This window comes from Sarcophilus harrisii, chromosome 5, assembly GCF_902635505.1.
Source record: "Sarcophilus harrisii chromosome 5, mSarHar1.11, whole genome shotgun sequence".
Classification (NCBI taxonomy): domain Eukaryota; kingdom Metazoa; phylum Chordata; class Mammalia; order Dasyuromorphia; family Dasyuridae; genus Sarcophilus; species Sarcophilus harrisii.
The window spans coordinates 277,301,323-277,324,199 of record NC_045430.1 but is presented as its reverse complement, the minus strand read 5'-3'; the positions used below and the strand labels follow the sequence as shown (position 1 = coordinate 277,324,199).

At 37.6% G+C, this 22,877-nt stretch overlaps 1 protein-coding gene across 3 annotated transcripts in view; it reads left to right on the top strand.

Annotated features, from left to right (window-relative positions):
* The window catches only part of ITGB8 (integrin subunit beta 8), a 106,104-nt gene that overhangs the window by 36,817 nt on the left and 46,410 nt on the right, over nucleotides 1-22,877 (top strand). For 2 of the 3 annotated variants that reach the window (XM_031940654.1, XM_031940656.1), the window contains exons 3-5: nucleotides 9,892-10,066; nucleotides 19,914-20,160; nucleotides 22,053-22,218. In XM_031940654.1, the coding sequence (XP_031796514.1) occupies nucleotides 9,892-10,066; nucleotides 19,914-20,160; nucleotides 22,053-22,218 (588 nt within the window). The remainder of the gene's footprint in view (nucleotides 1-9,891; nucleotides 10,067-19,913; nucleotides 20,161-22,052; nucleotides 22,219-22,877) is intronic. The other variant, XM_031940655.1, reaches the window with a different exon arrangement.

The following is a 22,877-nucleotide window of genomic DNA, read 5'->3' as shown; positions in this document are numbered from 1 at the left end:
CAAAGGTCAAACAACAACAACAACTCAGTTAATAAATTGGAGATCTGATCCAAAAAAACCCCAAAAAACCAGAAAGCCCTAGACGATGTGCTTTGGTTCTCCTCTAACTATACTCCACTGGTCATCCTGCCATCTAGGGGAGGGGATGGGGGTTAAGAGGTGAAAAATTGGAACAAGAGGTTTGGCAGTTGTTAATGCTGTAAAGATACCCATGCATATAACCTGTAAATAAAAGGCTATTAAATTTACAATAAATAAATAAATAAACAAACCAAAAAAAATAACTATACTCCAGTTCAGTCAATAAATATTTACTGAGCACCTACTAAGTGCTGAGTACTGGAGACCCAAGGAAAACATTGAAAGACAAGTATCTTTCCTTACCTAGACCTACCCATCTTCCCCAATAAGAGCTGCTTCCCCATTTGTGGGCTCATCTTATCTTGGAATATCTCCCCTATGACATCACATATCTGATTTTGTCACCAAGCTTTCTCTCCTCTGGTAAAACTTCAATTTTAAATAGTTGAAACACTGGTATGAGGCCCCTTGTTTCCTGCCCAGTTCGGGAGCCAAAGCTTTGACATATGGCTTAGTCAATGAAAAGAGAGAAGTTTTCTCTCTAATTTCCTGCCTCTACCCTGCATAGAGAGGCCTCAGACTTCTGCAATGAGTAGAGATATTTTACCAGCAGAAGCAGCACTAATAGGGCAGGGGAAGTAGCTATGGCTAGAGGTGAGGATCGTTGGATCCAACCCTTCAGAGAAAAAAGACCAAGTACACTGGCATGGGGTGACACTAGGGGAGAAGTGAAGGGGAAGCTCTGTTCTTCACAGATAAGAGGGAGAGACCATCCTATTTGAATCTCTTCTAATCCTATAGACCTGGCACATATAATTTTCAAATATTAGTTTAAAGCACAAGATTACAATAACATGTTTAAAAATATATTCCAGTTGTGGAACATGGAAATCATGTAAAAATATTTTTACCTCACTTCTCCACCCCCCGCTGATTTCCTTTTTCTCTTTGCTTGTGAAATAACTATAATTGGCAAATAGAGGGATGCTATTAAAATAATTTTGAGATGTTCTTTTGTTCTTTCTATTCCCTTTCTGGAGATATGGGAGATATGAGAACACACTGAAGTATCCTTTCTACCTTTCTTATTTGGCCTCAGTCCAAATTGTGCCTGGAGAAATGCATAGTGGGCCATGAGATAGCACACATATGCTGAGGTAAAATGTGAGCTCCTTGAGGGTAGGGATTGTTTTGGGTTTGCCTCTGTATCCCCAGTCCCTAACACCACAGCTGATGCATAGAGGTAAGGATAAGCACTGACCCTCTGATGTCACTGATATAAGTGACTCCCAGATTGAAAAAAAAAAAAAAAACTCTCTCAACCAGGACATATAGACACCTTTTCCTCTTCACCTATAGGATTAGAGCCCAGAGCACTGGGACTTAAAGTAACCATCCCAGGGTCCCCGGCCAATATTTAAGAGACAGGAATTAAACTCAGGTTTTTTTAGCTCCCAGGCCAATTGTCTTGAAATCCTGATAAATCCAGTGGATTTATTGATTGGATAGCTCATTTAACACTCAGTTCTGGTGCCCTCCTCAAGTCTTTACCTCTATACCTATCTGTTTACACCATGTCTCTGAAATACAATGCACACTTTTGGAGGACAGAGTCAAGATTTTTTTTTAATTCTTGACTTGGCATTATCAACACCTGGCACAGTGCCCCACACTTAGGAGGTGGTTAATAAATGCTCGTTGAATAGATTTATTAAAACATGGAGAGCGGCATGTTTGTTGGTTAGTTGGTGGAGTGTTTGTTGGATTAATTGTTTTCCTTAGTGATGGTTTGCTGGTGACTAGCAAATATCTGAAAGAAATTAAGACTGGCTTCTTGACACCAAGTGTTAGTTGTAAACTTTCATATCCAAATAGTTATGGTGATTCTAGACTGAGTACCTCCATTTTGACTGTAATTCCCCATTTCCATTCAGATGTTTCATGGTCTGTAGTCCTGGTATTGAATGCTTTTCTCCCTAGTCACCCCATCTCATCTGGTTTTATTTTGTTGTTGTTGTTGTTGTGTTGTTGTATTTTAAACTAATGGAGACAATACTTCCTTGGAACATCTGATACCAGATGATTTTGTTTACAAATCACATACAATTCCTCAGAGGAAAATGCTGTGTGGATTAACATTTACCATATGTCCCACATGAATGCCCTAAGTTAGCTGGAATTCTCTCAGGGAATTGGGAATATTGAGATTGGATTTCTTGCACATAGTAGCGGCTCCCATGACATCACACAGTTCTGCAGCTCTCTGTGGGGAAGCCCCTAAAAACCTCAAAATAAAGGAGGAGAAAAAGGAAGATAGTTAAAATGATAGGAACTCTGCTCAAAGTTTCACAACTCAGATGACGTCCATTGTCATCTGTAAAATGTGAAATATTCTGCTCTCAGATGTGGAAGATCTCATTTGTTTGATACCCTCTGAAATGGCTTGACTTCTTTTTGTTTGGTGGTGATGGTTGTTTTGAAAGCTCTATAATGATAGATATTGTCTATAGATGATATATGCTGATATCATATATATATGTATATGTATACATATATATAAATGATAATGTCAAGAGGATGGGCAATATAGATAGAATGCTACTTTTCTGGATACCCATGGGCCTGGATTTAAATCCTGGCCTTGATAATTATGAGTATTAGGACCCTGAATAATCTCACCTTCTTTTCCCAAAAATCAAGAGGTGATTGGTTGGAGGCTATGTTCTACTCTGGTCAGATGTTAACAACAGTATTAAAGATTTTCCCAAAATTCTGAACTTCCCATTTAAAGAAGGACAAAAATAAGCTTGAGGACAACCGAAAAGAGAGCCAAGATGGAATAGGATCTTAAAATCAGGTCTTCTGGGGAATGATTAAAGGAATAAGGGATGCTTAGCTTAGAGAAGATAAAACTGTGGGGGCAGAGTCGGGATATTTTCAACTATTTAAAGGACTCTTTTGTAGCCCTTGGGGCAACTCCTGTAAGGAATAGGGAGAAGCATATGTTTAATATGAGGGAAAACTTCTGAACAATTAGGGCTGTCTTTAACAGGAATAAACTGCTTCAGAAGTAATTGAGTTCCCCATCAGTGGTGGAGTTGTCCAAGCAAGTGAATGTAGTATCAGAATTGTCTAGTATGTAGAGGGAATTCTTTTTCAGGTAGGGAAGTGATCTCAGGGAAGTGATCTCAGAGATCAAGTCACCCAACTGAGAGTGCTTAAAGATTTGGCCAAATGCATTCAGGCAGGAAACATCAAAGGCAAAATGGGCACTTGGGTCCTGGCCTTTGGAGCCCTGGGCCTCTTGATGGCTATGGAGGTTGCTTCTATCTTAGGAAATTTGTGACTTGGGGGGAAATACTGAGCTTTAGGGAACTTGACTGAGGAAGAAGGATTGCATTTTTCACTGGACCAAGGTATATCTGAAATCAGACTCGATCTTTTTATCGGAATAACTTTTTATTTACATTTCTCTAAAAAACTAGTTTCTCTTACTTCAGAAGATCTACCACTTCTTACATGTGAGGATAACTACTGCAGACCCACTTTTTTGTGCCTTTGCAGATGATTTTATCAATTGTTAAGGCTAAAAACATTTCCATTTTCCCTTATGATTAAGCTTCTGATAATGAGTTGGCTAACCTTTCTGGGTTAGTCCTCAGACAACAGTCAGAGGCCAGGACTCAAAGGTTTTGCAGCTTAGGAACTTAACCAAAGCCTGAGGCAAATATCATAAATATAATTTACATTTCTGGAGTCTTTGATAATCATAATAATTATACTATTTAATAATGCCTACTGTGTTCCAGGCACTGTTAAGCACTTTACAAGCATTATTTTATTTGATTTTCACAATAACCTTGGGAGGTAAAGTGTTATTACTGTATTGTTTCCATTTTTACAGTTGAGGAAACTGAGGAAGAAGTTAAATGAATTGCCTAAGGTTACGCAGCTCGTATGTGTCTGAGCTAGATTTGAATGCAGGTCCTCCTACTTACTGGCCCAACTCTCTATCCACTATACCATTTAGCTGCCTTTGAACATACCTACAATCGAATGAGGAGGATCTTACATTGAAGAAGTAGAGAACTATAAATAGAGAATGGTGTATCTGATATTAGTTGGTTTTGTGGAACTTTCTAAAAATCTTTGTTACAAGGGAAACCTCCCTGAGGAGGACAGGAGTATATGTGAAGGAGATTCATCTGGATATGAGTTTGAAAAAAATAATAATAAATGTCAACATATAAAGGAAATAAATAATAGTAATAACTACCAGTGCCTACTATGTGGCAGGCTCTATGCTAAGTATTTTACCATTATTGGGTCATTTCATTTTCACAATAATCCTGGAGGGAGCTACTGTCATTACTCACATTTAGCTCTTATTTCTATAATACTTTATGCTTTCTGAACCCTTTTCTCACACTGGTTCCAAGAAGTAGAAAATACAAGGGTTATCATATCCATTTCACAGATGAATAATCTGACATGTAAAATGTTCTTAACCTATGATCCCACAGCTCATGACTGAGGCAGGATTCAACTACCAATCTCCCTGACTAAAGAGCCAGTATTCTAGCTACTATCCCACCTAACATCATAATTAAAGGGAGCTCAAAATGAGAATTTCAGGAAAATTTGATTCCATCTAGGTCACAGTAAGCTGAGGTCATGAGGAAAGACTTCATGAAGGAATTGGACCTTGTTGGATCTGAATTAGACCTTGAAGGAAGACCAGAATTATGAGAGGCAGAGAAGAGGAAAGAGAATTGGAAAATGGGCTACATAGAAACTATAAGAGACTAGATCAGGGGGCAGTTAGTCATAGTAAAGGAAGAATAGAAAATGGATAGAACGGTCTGGAAAACAAAATTTGGAGCTTTAAATGATAATCCATTATTCAAGAGGCATGTGTTAAGCACTTACTGTATGCCAGGTTCTGTGCCAACTTCTGTGGTTAAAAAGCCAAAGCAAAACTAGTCCCTACCTTTGAGGAGCTCGTGCTCCAAGGGATGGATAGAAGACCTGAACATGAATAGGTAAATATAGATTGATAAAAGGTAATTTTCGAAGGGACAGGTTGTTAAGGATTTTTTTTTTTGCTTTATCCTGTAATAGGGAGCCACTGATGATGGTTAGTAGGAGGCAAAGATGGCAAGGCTTGTACATTAGGAGAGTTATTTTGGTAGTTTGGGGGAGAGCAGAGCCTGGAGGCAAAGAGCTCCTTTAGGAAGCTATTATAATAGTTTTTGTGTTGAGGATCGATTCTGCAGTGATGATGTGGGAGTGAAAAGGGGGAGTGGGTGTCAGAGTCATTAAGAAGATGGAATTGGTAAGACTTGACACCTGATTGTTGTTGGAGGAGCAGTGGGAGGGAAAGGAAAAAGGATCCAAGACTGACTAAGGTTTCAGTTTTGAGTGACTGTGAGGATAGAAATGGAATCAAAAGAAGTAGGGAAATAGGATGAGGAAAGGAGAATTTGGGGTGGGAAATGAACTGTTTTGCATAAATTGGGGTTAAATTGCTAAAAGGAGATAATGAGGAGGGACATATGAGGAAATTTAGCCTGGGGCAAAAATCTGGGTTAGATATGTTGAGCATTCTAAATAAAAGCAATCATTGACCCCTGGGAAAAGATGAGATCACTGAGAGAGAAGAGACAAATGCAAGTCAATGATTTGGGAGATGCTGAAGTCATAGGGAGTTAGAGGAGGTTCTGGAGAAGTAGTCAGGCATGTTGGAGTAGAATCAAGGAAGAGAAAAGATCCATTCAACAAGGTAGAAAAGAGACCAGAAGGAGAAAAATGCCCAGTGCTGCTAGAGGGGAGGCTGAGGATTTGGCAAAGACTTGTAGGTTATCTGGAGACATCTCCAGTTGTCCAGTTCACTTAGTACCAATGTCAAGGAAAACAAACCTTTTGATCCATCATTTTTACTTCTCCTGATTTCTAAACTTTGTGACATGCATTTGACAAGAATCACTCCATGCCTTTCATCTACAAGTGAATAGTTCCTGCTGAGAACTACAAGGTTTCTAAGGCTCCATTGATGGTGACATTCTGTGCTTACCACAACCTGACGATTCCTCGGCTGAGACATAAGGCAAAAGTCTCCAGTGTCATCCATAATTACTTCAGCTCTAAAGCTAAAATCATAGTTTTAGAGTTGGAAGAAAGCCTGAATATTATCTCATTTTACCCTCTCCCTTAACAGAGAAGGAAACTGAGGCCTACGGAGTTGAAATGACTTGCTTAACATCACACAAGTGGAAAACAGAATTAGGATTTTAGTCTATGTCTTTTGACTCAAAGCTTAACGTACTTATACTTCATGCCATTGAACTGGGAGACAATATATAAAACTTGAAAAGTTGATTTGTTTGTTTTTTTCCTAGAGGAAAGATATGTGTTGGGGTAGAGGAGGAGGAGGCAGTCACATTCACTTGTAATTCTGGGCCCAAATTATCTGAATTATTCATATGTTTTAAATTCTTTGGCTATTTTCTTTCTGTCTACCATATTGTAGCATTCTGTCCCACTTTAGGACAGTTGATCCAGAGTCGGACATGATATAGTTAATATATATGTAGTTAATAATAAAAGTGACTTTCTTAGGCAGTATTTTCCCTCAGACAGTTATGAGCTATTATATCTGATGATAGTGACAAGCAATAAAATACTAACAATAATATGAATTATTTTCACTGACATTTATGTAGATCTTTAAAGCTTACAAAGTGATACAATATATATACACAATGTGAACATTGTATACATATACAAATATGTAGCTTATGTGAATATATATATATATATATATATATTCATGGGATCATAAATTTAGAACAGCAAGGAACCTTAACGGCAATTTAATCAAATCATTTGGTAAAAGCAGTTTGTGAGCTTGACTGGCATTCTGGATTTTGTCATTTTGAGGAATAAGGATTCTCTCTCAGCTTTGTGAGGGATTTATCTGAGTCTTTAAATAAGAAAGTGAATTTAAATCATGCTTGGGAGCTTTGAGACAAATGAACAAAGATCAGTTCCATGATTGATAAATGGTTAAAGGATATTAACAAGCAATTCTCATGGGAGGAAGTCAAAGCAATTCATAGCCATATGAAAGAATACTCCAAGTCATAAGTAATTACAGAAAAGTTAGTAAAAATGACTGAGGTCTTGCCTCCCATCCATTAGCAAAGCTAACAAAACTGGAAAATGATAAATATTCCCAGGGCTGCAAAAGAAAAGAGGTATTTTAATACTTTGATGATGGAGTTGTAAAGAGGTTCAAGCATTCTAGAAAGTAATTTGGAACTTTGGTCCAAAAATCATATTTAGTGTACGTTCTTTGACTATCAAAACCTCTACTGACCTGTGACCCAAAGAGATCAGAGAGAGGAAAAAGATCCAGATATGCAAAGACCATTTATATCAGCTCTATGTAGACAGATAGACAGACAAGACAGACAGAAAGAAAGAAATATAGATAAAAAGATAGATAGATAGATAGATATGTAATAAATTTAAAATTAGGGGTATGCCCATCCATTGGATTATTACTGGGCAAATTATTGTAAATGAATGCAATGAAATACTATTGTATTATAATAAAAAAAGATAGTTTCAGGAAACCCCAGAAAGATTCATAATGAAATTATGCAGAGTAAAATGAGTAGAACTGGGGAGAATTCATACTATAAGAACAAAATTGTAATTAAAAAAAAAAAGAAAAAGAAACAAGAAAGAAAGAAAAAGAAAAGAAATAAGGAAGGAAGGGAAGAGGGAAAGAGAAAGGGAGGGAGGGAGAGAAAGAGAGAAGGAAGAAAGGAAGGAAGAAAGAAAAGAAAAGAAAAAAACAATTTGAAAATAACTCTTTATTGATGCAATGCTATATTATAACTCCAGAGAACAAAGGATGAAGTTTGCTCCACTTCTTGACAGAGAGAGAAGTGATGAATTCAAGATGCAGAATGAGATATTCCTTCTTGGACCTGGCCACCAATGCAATTTGTTTTGTTTGACTATGTCAATTTGTTATAATTTGTCTTGGTTTCCTGTTTGTTTTTCTTCTTTTTTTCAATGAAGAGAAGGGAGAAAAAATAAATGCTTTATAAATGAAAAAAATACAAAAATAAATGAAAAAGCAATATTTTAAAAAAGTAAACGATTTGGACATTTTTTAAAGTCCATACAATGTTTGACAGAACCGACAGGAAGAAAAGAGCTGGTATGGTATTAGTGAAGCAATTTCAGTAGTGGGTAGGATTCCTCAGCCATATTCAGAATCAATAGGCTAAGCTGGAGATGGGGGCAGCACAGGGGCAATGAGTAATGACACAAAAAGAAAGGGGGAAGAGAGAGGGGGGAGTCTAAGCTGGTCATTAGCTCTCTGCAAGCATCTTGAACAAGAATTGAAGTAAAGTGCCCATTGTAGTGAGCTCTTTGAAGCTTGAGAAAAGGTCCAAAATTTGTATTATTTTGCCAACTTCCCTTCACCATGTCTGTCCAATAACAGGCATTGCCATGTTTTCTTCTCACTTCTTTTATCCAAGTGTTTCTTTGATCCTGATTTTGTCTTATAGAGAGAGAGCTCTGGAGCCAGTGATGAAGACTTGTATTGCATAGTCAATCTGAGAAAAGGGGGATGGAAAAAGTTAGGATTTAGCTGGAACAGACAGGATTTAAATTAGAGCAGAGAGGCAAAGATTTTTTGCATGTCCACCTCTTACACCATTCAAATCTCTATTTTTCATTTTATAGGGGGAAAGAGAGGTAGAGGAGTTTAAGTAATTTGGTTACTGGTTACGAGTAGATTACCAAAGTAGATGTCAAACCCACAACCCTTGATTAAAAATCCAATGCTCCCTTTGGGACTGCAGCCTGCTCATTTAAGCCTCATCCTGATGCTACAAGATGAGCACAATCACATTTTATCCCCCTGTTGCAGATAAGGAAACTGAGACCAAGAAGTTAAGTAAGCTCCATTTCAACAATGCTGCTTGGACCACAGTTAAGAAGATCTGCATTCAGACCCTACATGGCACACTTGTTTGCCCTGGGCTCTCCTTATAACCCTTCCAATTTCTCACCTCCCCAAGCCACAGCAACTTTGAACCCCACACTTTGGACCTTCACTCACTCACCCTACTAGAGACTTCTTACCCTATGTTATGCAGCCTCTTACTTTTTCAGTTTGAATTAGTGTCTGCTGTCTGGACACATGATAAAATACTATATGAGCTTTAATAAATGACCAGTTGGCTTCTCTGAAAATTCAGTTTGATATTTGGAAAGAACAAATATTCCACTCTGGTTATATTTCTTTCCCCAGGCAAATATTCAGGAAGCATTAATAAAATAATCTTTTGCTGTGATTAATTAGCAATATTTGATATACTTAGTGCTATTTCTTATAAATATGGCTGATTCAGAATATTTCAGTTCAGTTAAATTCAGTAATTATTCCTTTTTTCATTCCCAATTTAGTTCTTTTTAAAAATTTAGAAATGACCATTAATATAATGGATTTGCCTTTTTTTTCTTAACCACATATGCTTATTACGGATTCCTTATAGAACGTAATCTTTATGTGTTCAGAAATTCTTATTTTTGTTAAATGTCTGGTATAATGTTTGTTGAAATGAATTGAACTGATTTCAATTCACATAAATTCAATTTTTAGCCATTTGCATCCTCCAGGTGTTATATATCTTTATCCCATTTCTGGGAACGCTAATCTGGATGTCTTTGAGTCCAACAGATGTTGCATGCCTTCAAACCACCAGTGCTTTTGCTTCTTAACAGGATTTCATGGCTGGAGCAGCAGCGAGTGAACGGTGTGACATTGTTTCCAACTTAGTAAGCAAAGGCTGCTTGTCCGATTTTATAGAATCCCCTTCGGTTGCTGTGACGATACCCACGGGAGGTGAAGTGAATACTCAAGTCAGCCCTCGGGAGGTGCTCATCCAGCTGCGACCAGGTTTGTCCATTTAAACTGTTCTTCGGTTTATATTCTTTTGAAGTTCTTTGAAACTTGGTTTAACTTGCTTGTACTTATTTATTGACTTAGGGAAAGGAACTCTCTCTGGTCTAGTGTTATAGAGAGAAGAAATGGCCTGTAATGAAAGATCTGCCATTAACTGGGTCGTGACCTTGGAAAAGTTAATTCATCTCTCTGAACAGCAGTGTCCTCATATGTGACCGGATTGAATTTAACCCTGATCCCTTTTAGTTCTAACAGTCTAAGTCATCATAGTAGTTTTGATAGAAGCTGATAGGAAAAAAAAATAGTCTCCATCCCTGAAGAAGCTTACATTCTAGCTAGATAGGGAAACAGTACATAGATGAATAGTAACTAATGAGAGTATTATCATACATAGCGTGAGAATGGTAATAAATATACTAAAAGCCAAATTGGGGGGAGATTGATAAAGACAGGGATTATTACGGGTTTGGTTGGGAAGGCTTTGGTTGATGCATGGGAATAATTGCATTCAGCAAACATTGCTTAAGTGTCTAAGCTGATCTCTAAAGTAGGTGCTAGGGATGTAAAAACCAAAACAGAAAAGTTCCAACCCTGAAGGATCTCATGTTCTGTCTAGTGAAAATAATGGGTGTGCAGAGAAATAAATGCAAAATATATCATGTCTCATGAAATTATTAATTTGTTTGAATCATTTTTAAGGCACTTGTTATTTGTACCTCATATACTAAACCAAGTCTTTATCCTAGTCCTCTCATTTCTTTTCTACTTCTTTCCTCTAGAGTTTCATTTGATTTATAATACTCTTGCTTCATTTCTTTCAGGAATTATATTTTACCTTTTAACCAACTTATATATTTCTCTGAGACTTAATGATTTGGAGCTGTTCTCTTGTCAGTTTGTGTCTTTTATATTCCTATCTCAAAAATAACCCTTTATCATGGGTATCTTTTTTGTTTACTGATTCTTCTAACCTTGATTCCTAAATTGAAATTATGTGTAGCAGAGAGACTGTATTTATGGAATGCCTGGGCCTTCTTTGAGCTTGCTCTATATTCTCTAGTTTCTCCTGCAGTTTTTGTTAAATGCTGTGTTCTTCAATAATATAGGGGGACCTAAAACAAAAGACCTGCAAATTTCCAATCATCTACATGATCTAATATAGAGCAAAGTATGATCTTCCCCTTCACTCTTAACTTTATCGGCTCTGAGTGATATCTGGGTGATATACCTACAAGCTTGTCTGTGGTTGGAGCTTCAGTTGACAGCTGCTGATCCCAATCCCTTTTAGCTCTCTGGAAGTCTCTCTAAGTTCAGAGCAATAGAACTGCTGGCTCACCCATGGTATAAGTTCCCTATCATCTTGGGTCTATGGACTGTATCTGGGGTGCTGCTATAAGATCAGAAGAACATAATTGCAGACTTACTCTTGTCCTTGCTCCAATGAGGACTCTTTTCATTGCTCTGTCATTTATTTATAGGTTCTAGTCTCAGTCTTCATTAGGTGAGAACATCATAATTCTCTTGTATCATCCTGATCATGACTTCTCCTTAGTCTCTGGATGTCTCCCTTATGCTGGCCTCGGTTGGAAGAATGGCCCATTGTGATTTCCTGATCACTCTTTAGATCTTATATTCTTCCTTGATCTTGGTTTAAATAGTTGTGAAATAAAGGTATACTAGTCTTTCTTTCCTGCATGATCTTTGCCCATCTTCATTCTTTCTTCCAGTCTTGTCTTATTCCACATACACCCAAACTAGTACTTTTTATGTGCTCACATCCTTCATGTTATTTTCCTTCCTAAATATTTCCCCTTTAGTCAAGGTCAAGAGAATTCTTCCAACTACCTGAATCCCTTGATAAATTAGTTCCTTTAAAATTAATTTCCTCAGGTATATGATTCAGTGATAACATCTAGATCAAGGGTTCTTAACCTTGAGTACATGGATTCCCCAAGAATGTTCTGTGAATAGGGACTTTATGAATTTGAATGAAGAAAAAAATCACATCTTCATTTTCACTAACAACTATCTAAAATTTAACATTTCTCTCAGTTGTTTCCAAATTTGATTCTGCTAAGAGACATCTCACTTTTTGACTGCCACAGGGGTCATGCCACAGAAAAGGTTAAAAACCCAAGAGCCATCGTCTACTTCATCTTCTCAACCATCTCCTTTTCTAGGGCCAGATTTTCAACACTTGGCCTCCCAGCCATCTTATCTATTACTTCCTCCATTCAATGACACTGGCTTCCAGGCTGCTTCACAAACAAGTCACTCCATTTCTGGTCTCCAGGCATTTTCTCTGTCCTATGTCTGGAATGCCCTCCCTCCTCAGCTTTGACCACTGACTAAATTACAATCTCATCTTCTAGGGGAGGCTTCTTTACCCCATCTTAATCCCAGGACCATCCCTCTGTTAACTATTTCCATTTTACCCAGCATATACTTTGTACATATTTGTTTGCTTGCTGTCTCTTTCATTAGATTAGGAGCTCCTTGAAGGCAGGAACTATCTTTGGCTCTTTTTGTGTCTCCAGTAGTTGAGTACTGGACACTTAGCATTTAGAATCGATTAACATGACATGGGAGACAATGGCACTGGACTTCCCAGCATGACATGCTCTCATCAGAGAAGGTACCATACTCTATGAGCAAAGAATTGAATTAGTCCAAAAGCAATGTGAGATGCACAAAATTAGAGAAGCACACCAAAAGTTCATAGGGACTATTTGTGCCCAACCTATGGCAGAGCATTCTGAGTTCATATCGGTCTGATCAGTCACAGTCAGACACATAATTTGACTCTAACATAGTGAGTTCATTTTGCTCCTCTTGGAAAATGAACAACCAACCAGCTAATAAATGTTGATTGATTGGCCTTATCTTCTTTTCCAGTGCTCTGTCAAGTAGACTAATTATCCTGATAATTAGATGACAAAGGGCATTTATTACCAGGTCCTATGCTAAGCTCTGCCATCTTATCCAGGCTCTCCTTTCTCATTTGTCTAATCTAAAGTACAGGAATCCTACTTTAGAGGAAAAGTTATTGGTTTTGCCCTCTGCATGACCCATGTTCAAATCCCTCCTCTGACACATGCTGCCTAATGTGACCATGTGCAATGCCTCAGGCAACTCTGAGATTTGTCTACTAAATCACAGATGTGGATTCCACTCTGATCTGCAATCTGCATTGGCATAGGGACTTCCCACTCTTGAAAGTCCCTCAGAGTTACAAAATCCCAGATCCTTTAGCTTATTCTCATTTGACTCTTAGGCAGCATCATTAGGCAGACTCAGTCTCCCATCAAGCCTTACCCATGAAGCCACCTGCTCTTTCAGGCTTTTTTTTCCCCCTGAAGTTCCCAGTCTCTTCTCAGACAATGTTAACACAAAACAGCTGCTCATCACTCATCGCAACTGGATTATATTTGGCTTCATTTGGCCCCAGACAGACTGGGAATAACAGGGATGTGGCTAAATCCCCACATGAATTTTGGGAAGTATTTATTTTGTTTCTTAACCCTGCCTCCTGTTGCTCCCAAATTGTCCCTGTCATCCATCAAAGCTTTCCCAACCTGTGTCCTTTTCCCTCAGGGCTTTGTTGGTTGACAGCTTAAATATTCTGATAAGCTAATACTTTCTCAAGTGTTCATGTTTTAAAAAACAAGAATTGATTAGTGATGATGGCTGAATAGTTTCTAGATATACTAGGGAGCAGAAGCTATATCAACTTCCTAGAAATATTATAATGGGGTTGTCCATGTGTCATCCCGGATCCTCATTGCTCAGCAATGAGCAATGGAAAGGTTTTTGGAAAGAAGAAAAGTTTTTGAGTGATATTTGGAATCCTGCTTCTGTGACTTAAGTGAGTAAATTACCTCCCCTCTCTTGGGATCAGTTTCCCCATTCATAAAATAGTGGAATTGGACTAGATGAGTTCTAAAGTCTCTTTCAAGTCTGAACTCTGTGTTCAAAGTATATAGAAAGCTTTATTCAATGTACCCATTGACCATGAAGAGGAAAAGGTCTTTCCTAAATCCACTTGGGCATGCCTGACTGATTGCATTTCCCCTCAGCAATGGGGAGATCTTTGTCCAAAGGACTGATCTCATTTCTGGACTTTTGTGTCAGATCGGAGGTTTAGACATGGTAAATATAATGAGATGAATATAATGTTATATTTAAGGCAGGTAAGCTTATCACCATTTACATCAGATTATGAAGTAGTCACCTCATTTGGCCATTTTTTGTGAGCTGATTGCATCCCCCTTCTTTCTTGACCTTTCACCAAGTCAACCTTCTAAGATTTGAGAAATAATTACCATTGAGTGCAGGAATTCATTGAGAATTTTCCTTCTCTTCCTGGGATAGCTTCTATCATCTTGGATCATGGAATCATAGATGTAAATTTGTAAGGAATCCTAGAATCATCTAATTTTACATTTGGGGAAACTAAGGCACAAGAGGTTGCCCACATGTTCCCACTTGGATGATTCTCCCAACTCTTTTCTCTGTTCCTTTCTACCTCTGTTCCTTCCTATCTTTTTGCACAGGGTAATATTACATCCATCTGGTCATCCTGGCTCTCTATTACTTTCTGTACAATCCAGGTCTTCTCCTACACAAGAAGATAGTGATCTTAAAGAATTCAAGTAGTTTTAAAAATCCAAAGGTTCTTTTGATTTAGGCATTAAATTACTTCATAAAAACCAGCTCATGTTGTATGAATTATCTATGTTAAAACATAAATTAAATTTTGTATTTAAATGCAGAGCCGTGTAAGACATCCAGTACTGTCCTTATATTAACATGAAGATTCTTAAAAATGAGAGAGGGAAAAGAAAACTCATAAAGACAGATTATCTAGTGATGTTAGAATTTAAGTTTCTTTTATTTGCCCACAAACAAATATCTTCCACAGCAATCTTGATCTTCTGGACTTTGATTTTAGCCATTCAGATCTTTAGACCTCCATTTTATTACTCAGCTCCATTTATTTGAAAGGGCATCTTTCATCCTATGTAATGAGTATTAGATGTAGAGATATTGAAGGGCTATCTAATAGATGCTCAGGATGCTCAGAGTTCCCTGAAGAGCTGGACAGAATATACAAGATCCCTTAAGCTTGGTATGATGCCATGGCCTGGAGAGAGATAGCAGTTATTGATTGTGGTCCCGTGTGCCAATTGTTCTTCCTCTTCTATGAATCTGGCATAATGGTACACTACAAAACACACTGGATATAGAGTCAGGGGACTTGGTTCAAATCTTACCATGTGTCACTTGGATGTCACTTCATCTGTCTAGTTCTCAGTTTCCCCAATTAAAAAAGAAGAGGTTCCATGACTTATCTGGATCATCCTGCTGAGGTCAAAATCCATTATCCTAAAGTCTAAAGTATGTCAGATTTGGAAGAGACCCTAGCAGCCATCCTGCTACTGACTAAGTGGGAAAAAAGACCCACTGATTCCACCAGTGCAGGGAGTCCCGTGCTCTGGGTCAGTTCTGGTTCTTGGCCTTTTTCTTGACATGACCTTGAACTTCAGTTTTGGTTATTTCTTTCCAGTGCTTCTAGTTTTGCCCTCAGAAGCCAAAAGGAGTACGTCTGATTCCTTTTCAGAGACAGTCCTTTAGCTGCCAATCCTTCCTCGAGTCTTGATTCTTCTTGACTGAATATCCCCTACTTTTCCAAATGGTACTTTTGGGATGTAAGATTGGGACCTTTCATCATCCTACCCTGTTTCTTTTTCCTTCATAAGTCAAATGTAATTTTGACATATTCCTATTCTCATGGTTCTTAAAGAAGAGCCATTACTTTCCTTTTCTCACCTTCCCTACATGTGTGAATTTAAGCCAGTTAAACTCCCTAGGCTCTAGTCATTTCATCTATAAAGAGAGTTTGAATAGATTGGATTTTGTAAAATTTTTATCCTACCTAGACTGGTAATTGGCTCAGTATTACTGCTGATCATCACCCAAGCATTTACTTGCTCCATTCTTTCCATCCTGGATTAGTTTACCTTCTTTTAGGAAGCCTGGTGGCCCTTTACACACAAGGCTTTACCATATTGGTGCTAGATATATTCCCAACACCCAATTGATATCCCAATTGCAGCTCAGAACTCCCTTGCTCAAGCAATCAACCAGCCTCAGCTTCCTCGATTGCCAGGATTACAGATATACACCAGCACACCCAACAAAATCAGAAAATCTTCACCTTTTGTGTCTTGTGGCCTCCTTGGGCTGTTTGGTCAAGTCTGCTGACCCCTGAAACTCTCAGTCTATGATTTGTGAGAACCCTGACGTGCACTGGCTCTTCCTTTTGACATTCTTTCATGAATGTCATGTCTCTATCTTAAATATCGTTGTGATGGTAGTGATTTTGTAGGTGATCTATGCATCTAAATCATAGATTTAGAGTTAGATCTTAGACATTAAAGATTAAAGATCATAGAATTTACTACTACCCCTCTTCTTTGCAGTTGAAGAAACTGAGACCAGGAAAAGTTAAATCATTTGCTCAGAATCACGTAAAGAAAACGTATCTGAGCTAGGATTCAAATCTAGATCTTCTGCCTAAACAATCAATGTTTTCTTCCCATCCAACCATAGCATTTTTAAGAAAAAATGAGATAGATTAGAAAGTGGATAAAGGATAGATGACAGTGGGTTTTCCCATCCAATTACACTAGTCATCCACATATTACTTCCTACTAGAATATTTTTAGAATATATTGACCAAATGTACTCAAACTTAGAATTAATTACTTAATTGTTGTTTACTTGAAGAACCCCATCAACAGTGGAAAATGTGCATCGGATATTACATCAGCTGCCATGACTTTTAAGAGGCTCCCTTGGGACTCTGAACCAGGGCAAAAGACCACTTGTGAGATGCATTGTAGGGAAAATTCTTGGCCAAGTAGAGAGGTTGGGTGAGATCCTCTGATTCTGCTGGGGATCTCCCAAATGTTTTACTTAAAGTAAGGGATAACTCTAGAGTGAGTATTTTGTATTCTAAGTATTCACTATCGAGTTGTGCCCATTGCTCTTCCCTAACTCTCAAATGACATCACCATTGCCTAGCAAAATGGCATGCTCATAATGGAGAATTCAATAAATATCTATTGAATTGGTTATATTTTCCTAAGCTTCTAGTGTTGTAATGTCACTCAGAGTTCAAGAAATAGAGAAAATAATCTGACCAAGACTTTGACATTTTGACATTTTGAAAATTTAATAATATATTAAGTTTAGGAGAGTTTCCATCTGAATATCTAAACTTCTGGATCATGATCACAAAAAAGTAAAATCTTCAATAATCAGAATCTTAGTGCTGGGAGGAACTAACCTAAATGTGATCTAGTTCAACCCAGATGTGAAAAGGTATCCTTTTTGAAGCTATGTGATAAGAAGGCCTCCCACCTCTTCTGAAAGACTCCAGGAAGCTTTCCCATTCCACTTTGTGGCAGCACTAACCATGACAAAAGATTGAAGCCTTGGAGTTAAGAGAACCTTAGCAGTCATTTCTAGGAAGCACTGATAATTTAGAGCAAACCAGTCATTCACATTATAGCCCCAATTAATAATTTGTATGTGGAAATCAGGGGAACCCAAAGAACATCTTCGGTCTGCTAGCACATGACACTTGTAGTTTTCAAGGTCAAAAAAGGTAAGAGTAGAAGTTTACTGGAACTTTATGATTTTTTTCAATCATTCAATTGATAAATTTTAGGCACATTTGGTTTCAGGAATCATCAATAGAAATGAGGAATAGGGATAGGAATTTTATGGTTATTTAATTTTCATTTTTATATCAAAATAGATTTATACTTTCTCTACAACTTATCGCCCTAGAGAGTTTGGGGATACAAAGACAAAGTAACAAGATGAATGATGGTAGAGGAAGAAGAAAAGAAAGGGGAGGAGAGGGAAGAGGAGGAGGAATAAGAGTAGGAGAAAGAATGAGAGGAGAAGGGGAAGGAGAAAAAAGGAGGAAGAGGAAGAGAAGAACAAGAAGAATAGTGACAATAACCAGATAAAAGGAAGAGAAAGGGAAGGAAAGAGAGAAACGAGGAAGAGAGAGAGAAGAAGAGACAAATACTTTCTATATTATTTTATTTGATGCTACAAAAACCATGTGAGGTAGGTCCTATTGTTTCTCCTTTATACTTGAGGAAAGGGAAGTCCAGAGAGGTCATGTAGTTTGTTATGTGGATCACACAGCAGATAAGTGTCTGAGGGAAGATTTAATGCAGATTTTTATTGCTCCAGGTGTAGCAGATCTCAATTTCCTTATCATGAAATACCCTCAGATAATTAGAGCTTTCCAAACAGAGAATGGGCTGCCTCTATAACTGGTAGTGTTCTTGTCATTGAAGGTCTTCAAGTTGGCTTAGATAATCAGTTGTCCATATGACAATGGGGTCTCCTTTCAGAGATGAATTAGATTTGATGTTCATTATGATCCCTTCCAGCTTTCAAATCTAGTACCAGTCTGTGAGACTGTGAAACTGAGGCACAGATGACAGAAATGATTTTCCCAAAGTCACATGGATAGTAAGTGGAATTAGGGTTGAAGTCAGAAAGTTAGAGTTAGCATGGAAATAAGAGTTCCAAGATTTAAATCCAAGTCCTCAGGCTCAAAATTTCTTTCTATTAAAGTATGATGCAAATTTTAAAACAAAGAACTCATGTTATGATTTTCAATCATGTACAACAATTGGAAGACTGAAGCAATACTTTGTAGAAGTCCTTAGGGGATTCCTTTAATGAACAGACAGGGATACACTATAACCAGGGAAATTGGTGATTCATAGGTCAGTGTTGTTGTTACTGTTCAGTCGTTTCAATCATGCTCAATTCTTTGGGGCCCTATTCGGGATTTTCCTGGCAAAGATACTAGAGTGATTTGCCACTTCCTTTTGCAGCTTATTTTATACACGAGGAACTGAGGCAAACAAGGTCAAGTGAATAGCTGAGGGTCACACAGCTAGTAAATGTCTGAGCCTGCATTTGAACTCAACTCTTCTTTACTTCAGGTCCACAGCTCTATTCGTTATGTTATCTATTGGCCCCCTTTTAGCCACTTAATAAATACTCATTGAATAGACAGGGTTTGTTCACATAGCCTAAAGCAAAAACTCTTTAATGGTGGAATATAAAACTTTATGATGACTAGAAGATGCACTGCCAAGTTCAAGGATCCTAAGTAAGCCAGTTTGACTGGAACAGAGAGTACATGAAAGGAAGTAATGTTCAATAAATTTGGGAAAAGGATAAAGGGAACCAGATTGCAAATGGCTTTAGCTATGAAGCTATGAGAAATTATTTTGTCCTAAAGACAATAGGGAGCCCCTAAGGATTCTTGAAGAGGAGAGAAACATGATTAATCTTATTTTAGGACTCTAAAAGGAAAAATTCTCCATGATAGCATGAGTCTAGCTCAGCAGAGATGTGTTTGAGCATAGAAGCTTTGCTGGTCTGCCAGGAATGGTGTCACAAATCAGAAGAGTGATGACTATTTTCATCCCCACACATTGCCTAACATACCATGATTTCTGGGAAACCAATGGGAGTTCACATGAAATGCTTTCCACAGGTGATTGAGAAAAATCCACTTGCAGACAGGAGAGTTGGGCAAATACATTGGGGACATTTATAACAACTTCTTTAAATGACATCATAATTTATTTGTTGGATAAGCGAACCCCATGAAGTTATTAAAGATACTTCAGTTTAAGAACTTATGCAGTCCACTTGACAATGTCCCCCAATAAGTATTCAGATGTTAAAAAAGAAAGATTACATGAACATACGTATTTTTTTTCCCTTCAATTAGGAGCTGAAGCTAGTTTTATGCTGAAAATCCACCCCCTACAGAAATACCCTGTGGATCTTTATTATCTCGTTGATGTCTCAGCCTCCATGCACAATAATATCGAAAAACTAAACTCGGTTGGAAATGACTTATCTCAGAAAATGGCACCTTTTTCCCACGACTTTCGACTCGGATTTGGATCCTACGTTGATAAAACAGTGTCTCCCTATATTAGCATCCACCCTGGCAGAATCCACAACCAGTGCAGGTACCTGGGGTGTGACCAAGTTGCATGATGCTGGGGGGAGGGCCAAGGTAGGTAGCTATGGGGCTGGTTCAGGTGCTCCACAGAATACTCGCAGTATTGATGTTATTGCTGCCATTCTGCTTTTCAAAAATAGAAACAGGCACAAAGGATGGAGGGATGGCTTTGAAAGCAGGAAGACCTGGATCCAAATCCTGCCTCTCTTGCTAGGATTGTGACCTAATGCAAGTCACTGAAGTTTATATACTCTATCCATAGCAAGAGTTCTTAACTTGGTCTGTAGATAGATATAGACAGACAGACGGACAAATAGATAGAAAAATAAGTAAAGTTTATTAGAATTTGTTAAATTTGTAAATCTATTTTTAAAAATTTCATGCATTTAAAAAAGTCTTCTAAGAAGGCAGTCATAGGCTTTAAGAAACTGACAAATTCAGGGGGTCATGATATTCACAAATATTTTAGAACCCCAGATCTATGATTATATCTCTCTATATAAAATAACATATATAACATATGCACATACATATATATATATATTGTTGTTATGTAGATATATGTGTATATTCATATAAGTAAATTATGAACAAATACCTGCATATATGTATAAATATATGAATATGCATACATATGGCTACAGATTATACCGATATACCACATGCATATATACCATATATGTATATATGGCATTATATATGTGTGTGACATATGTGTATATATACATACATATATGTGTTGTATGCATGTGCCCACAAGCCATCTATATATTAGCTCATATGTTTATATGCACATTCAACAAATATATTGCATTTGGGTGCACTAAACATCCATGCATATTTTATATACATATATTTGTTTTCACAATGTGTTATAAACAGAAATATGATTTCATATACATATATACTCATAGATATCTTGTTTTTATTCAGTCTTTTTAAATCGTGTCCACCTCTTCCTAACCCCATTTGGGGTTTTCTTGGCAGAGATCCTGGAGTGGTTTGGCATTTTCTTCTCCAGCTCATTTTACAGAACAGGAAGCTGAGGCAAACAAGATGAAGTGACTTGTCCAGAGGCACATAGCTAGTGTCTGACTTCAGTTTTGAACTCAGAAAGATCAGTCTTCTTGATTCCAGGTCTCTCACTCTATCCATCATGGCCCTCTGGTCTTGGTAGTCTAGTGAAGCCTATGGACTCCTTCTTAGAATAATGTTTTTAATTGAATAATTTCAGATTTATAAAAGATAAAATTATATTGAAATATACTTTTCAAAATATATGTATTTTTAAAATTTACAGCTAAGTTACGAATTCCTGTTATAAATAGATCTCTCTCTTTCTCTGTCTCTCTGTCTCTCTCTGTCTCATACATACAAACACACACAGAGTGAGAGAAATACACTCCCCTTGAATTTCATGCACTGATACCCTAACTCATGTAGACCCTGGCCTAAGGCAAGCAGGAGCTGCGATCCCCATAAATGGGTATAGTATCCACACTAAGAGAAAGCTGTACCTACCCATTGGTATTGAAGAAATCTTTGCCAGACTGTATGAAGTGGTTTCAATCGAGTGATTACGTTTGGCCCAGAGAAATTATCACTGCTCTTATAATTGTCAGAGTTCCGATATCTCTCCATTTATCCCATTGGGTGTTTATTTCTAAATAAGAACATTCAACAATATTGTATTCTGTCTATTAAGGATTTTCCAACATAGGTTTTCTTCCTTCAAAATGTAATTAATATTGTAAATAAAAAGCTTTAATAAAAAATGCAAAAAAATTGTAATTAATGGAAAATTGGGACTGTTGACCTCCTCATCCCCATAGTTGTTACTCACAAAGCATTTTTGAAAGCAGAGAAGAAGCTAACCCCATGTTTTGTCTTCCCGTGCAGCGATTACAATTTAGATTGCATGCCACCTCATGGCTACATTCACGTGCTGTCTCTGACAGAGAACATCACGGAGTTCGAGCGAGCGGTTGACAGACAGAAAATCTCAGGGAATATCGATACACCCGAAGGCGGTTTTGACGCCATGCTCCAGGCGGCAGTTTGCCAGGTAAAGGGATGTCTGAATAATCAGTGATGGCAAAACTCTCAATGATCAGGTTGATTTCAGAATGTTTTTTTCATTGAGCCAAAGGTAGAAAGTGTGAATTCAGAGTTAATAAGGTGTCACAGACTGGGCCAACTCTAATGAAATGAAAATTATTTGGAATACATTGGAGATTTAAAAAAATAACATTCAATATACTGAAAAAGACCTTTGTATCTAATTCAATTCTTTTGATGTGCCCTTCGCCCTCTTGCTCACTCTGCTACTTTTGAAGTTAAGTCCTTACAGATGACAGACTACTCTTCTCTGAGTTTTAAGGGGAAATCTGAGGGCTTATAATGATATTTCTTATAAGCCCTTATCCAGTGAGGTCCATGATATCATTTACCAATTAATATCTCTCTAATACTGAGCCAGAAACAAACATATTTACTGGTGTTATAGTGGATAGAGTATCATGTTTGAAAGTAAGAAGAATCATCTTCCTGAGTTCAAATCTAGACTCAATTAATACTTATGTGACCCTGGACAAATCATTTCTGTTTCCTAATCTGTAAAATGACTTGGGGAATGAAATGGCAAATAACTCTAGTATCTTTGCAAAGAAAACCCAAAAAGGGGTCACAAAACTTGGACACAGCTGACATGATTGAACAACAAAC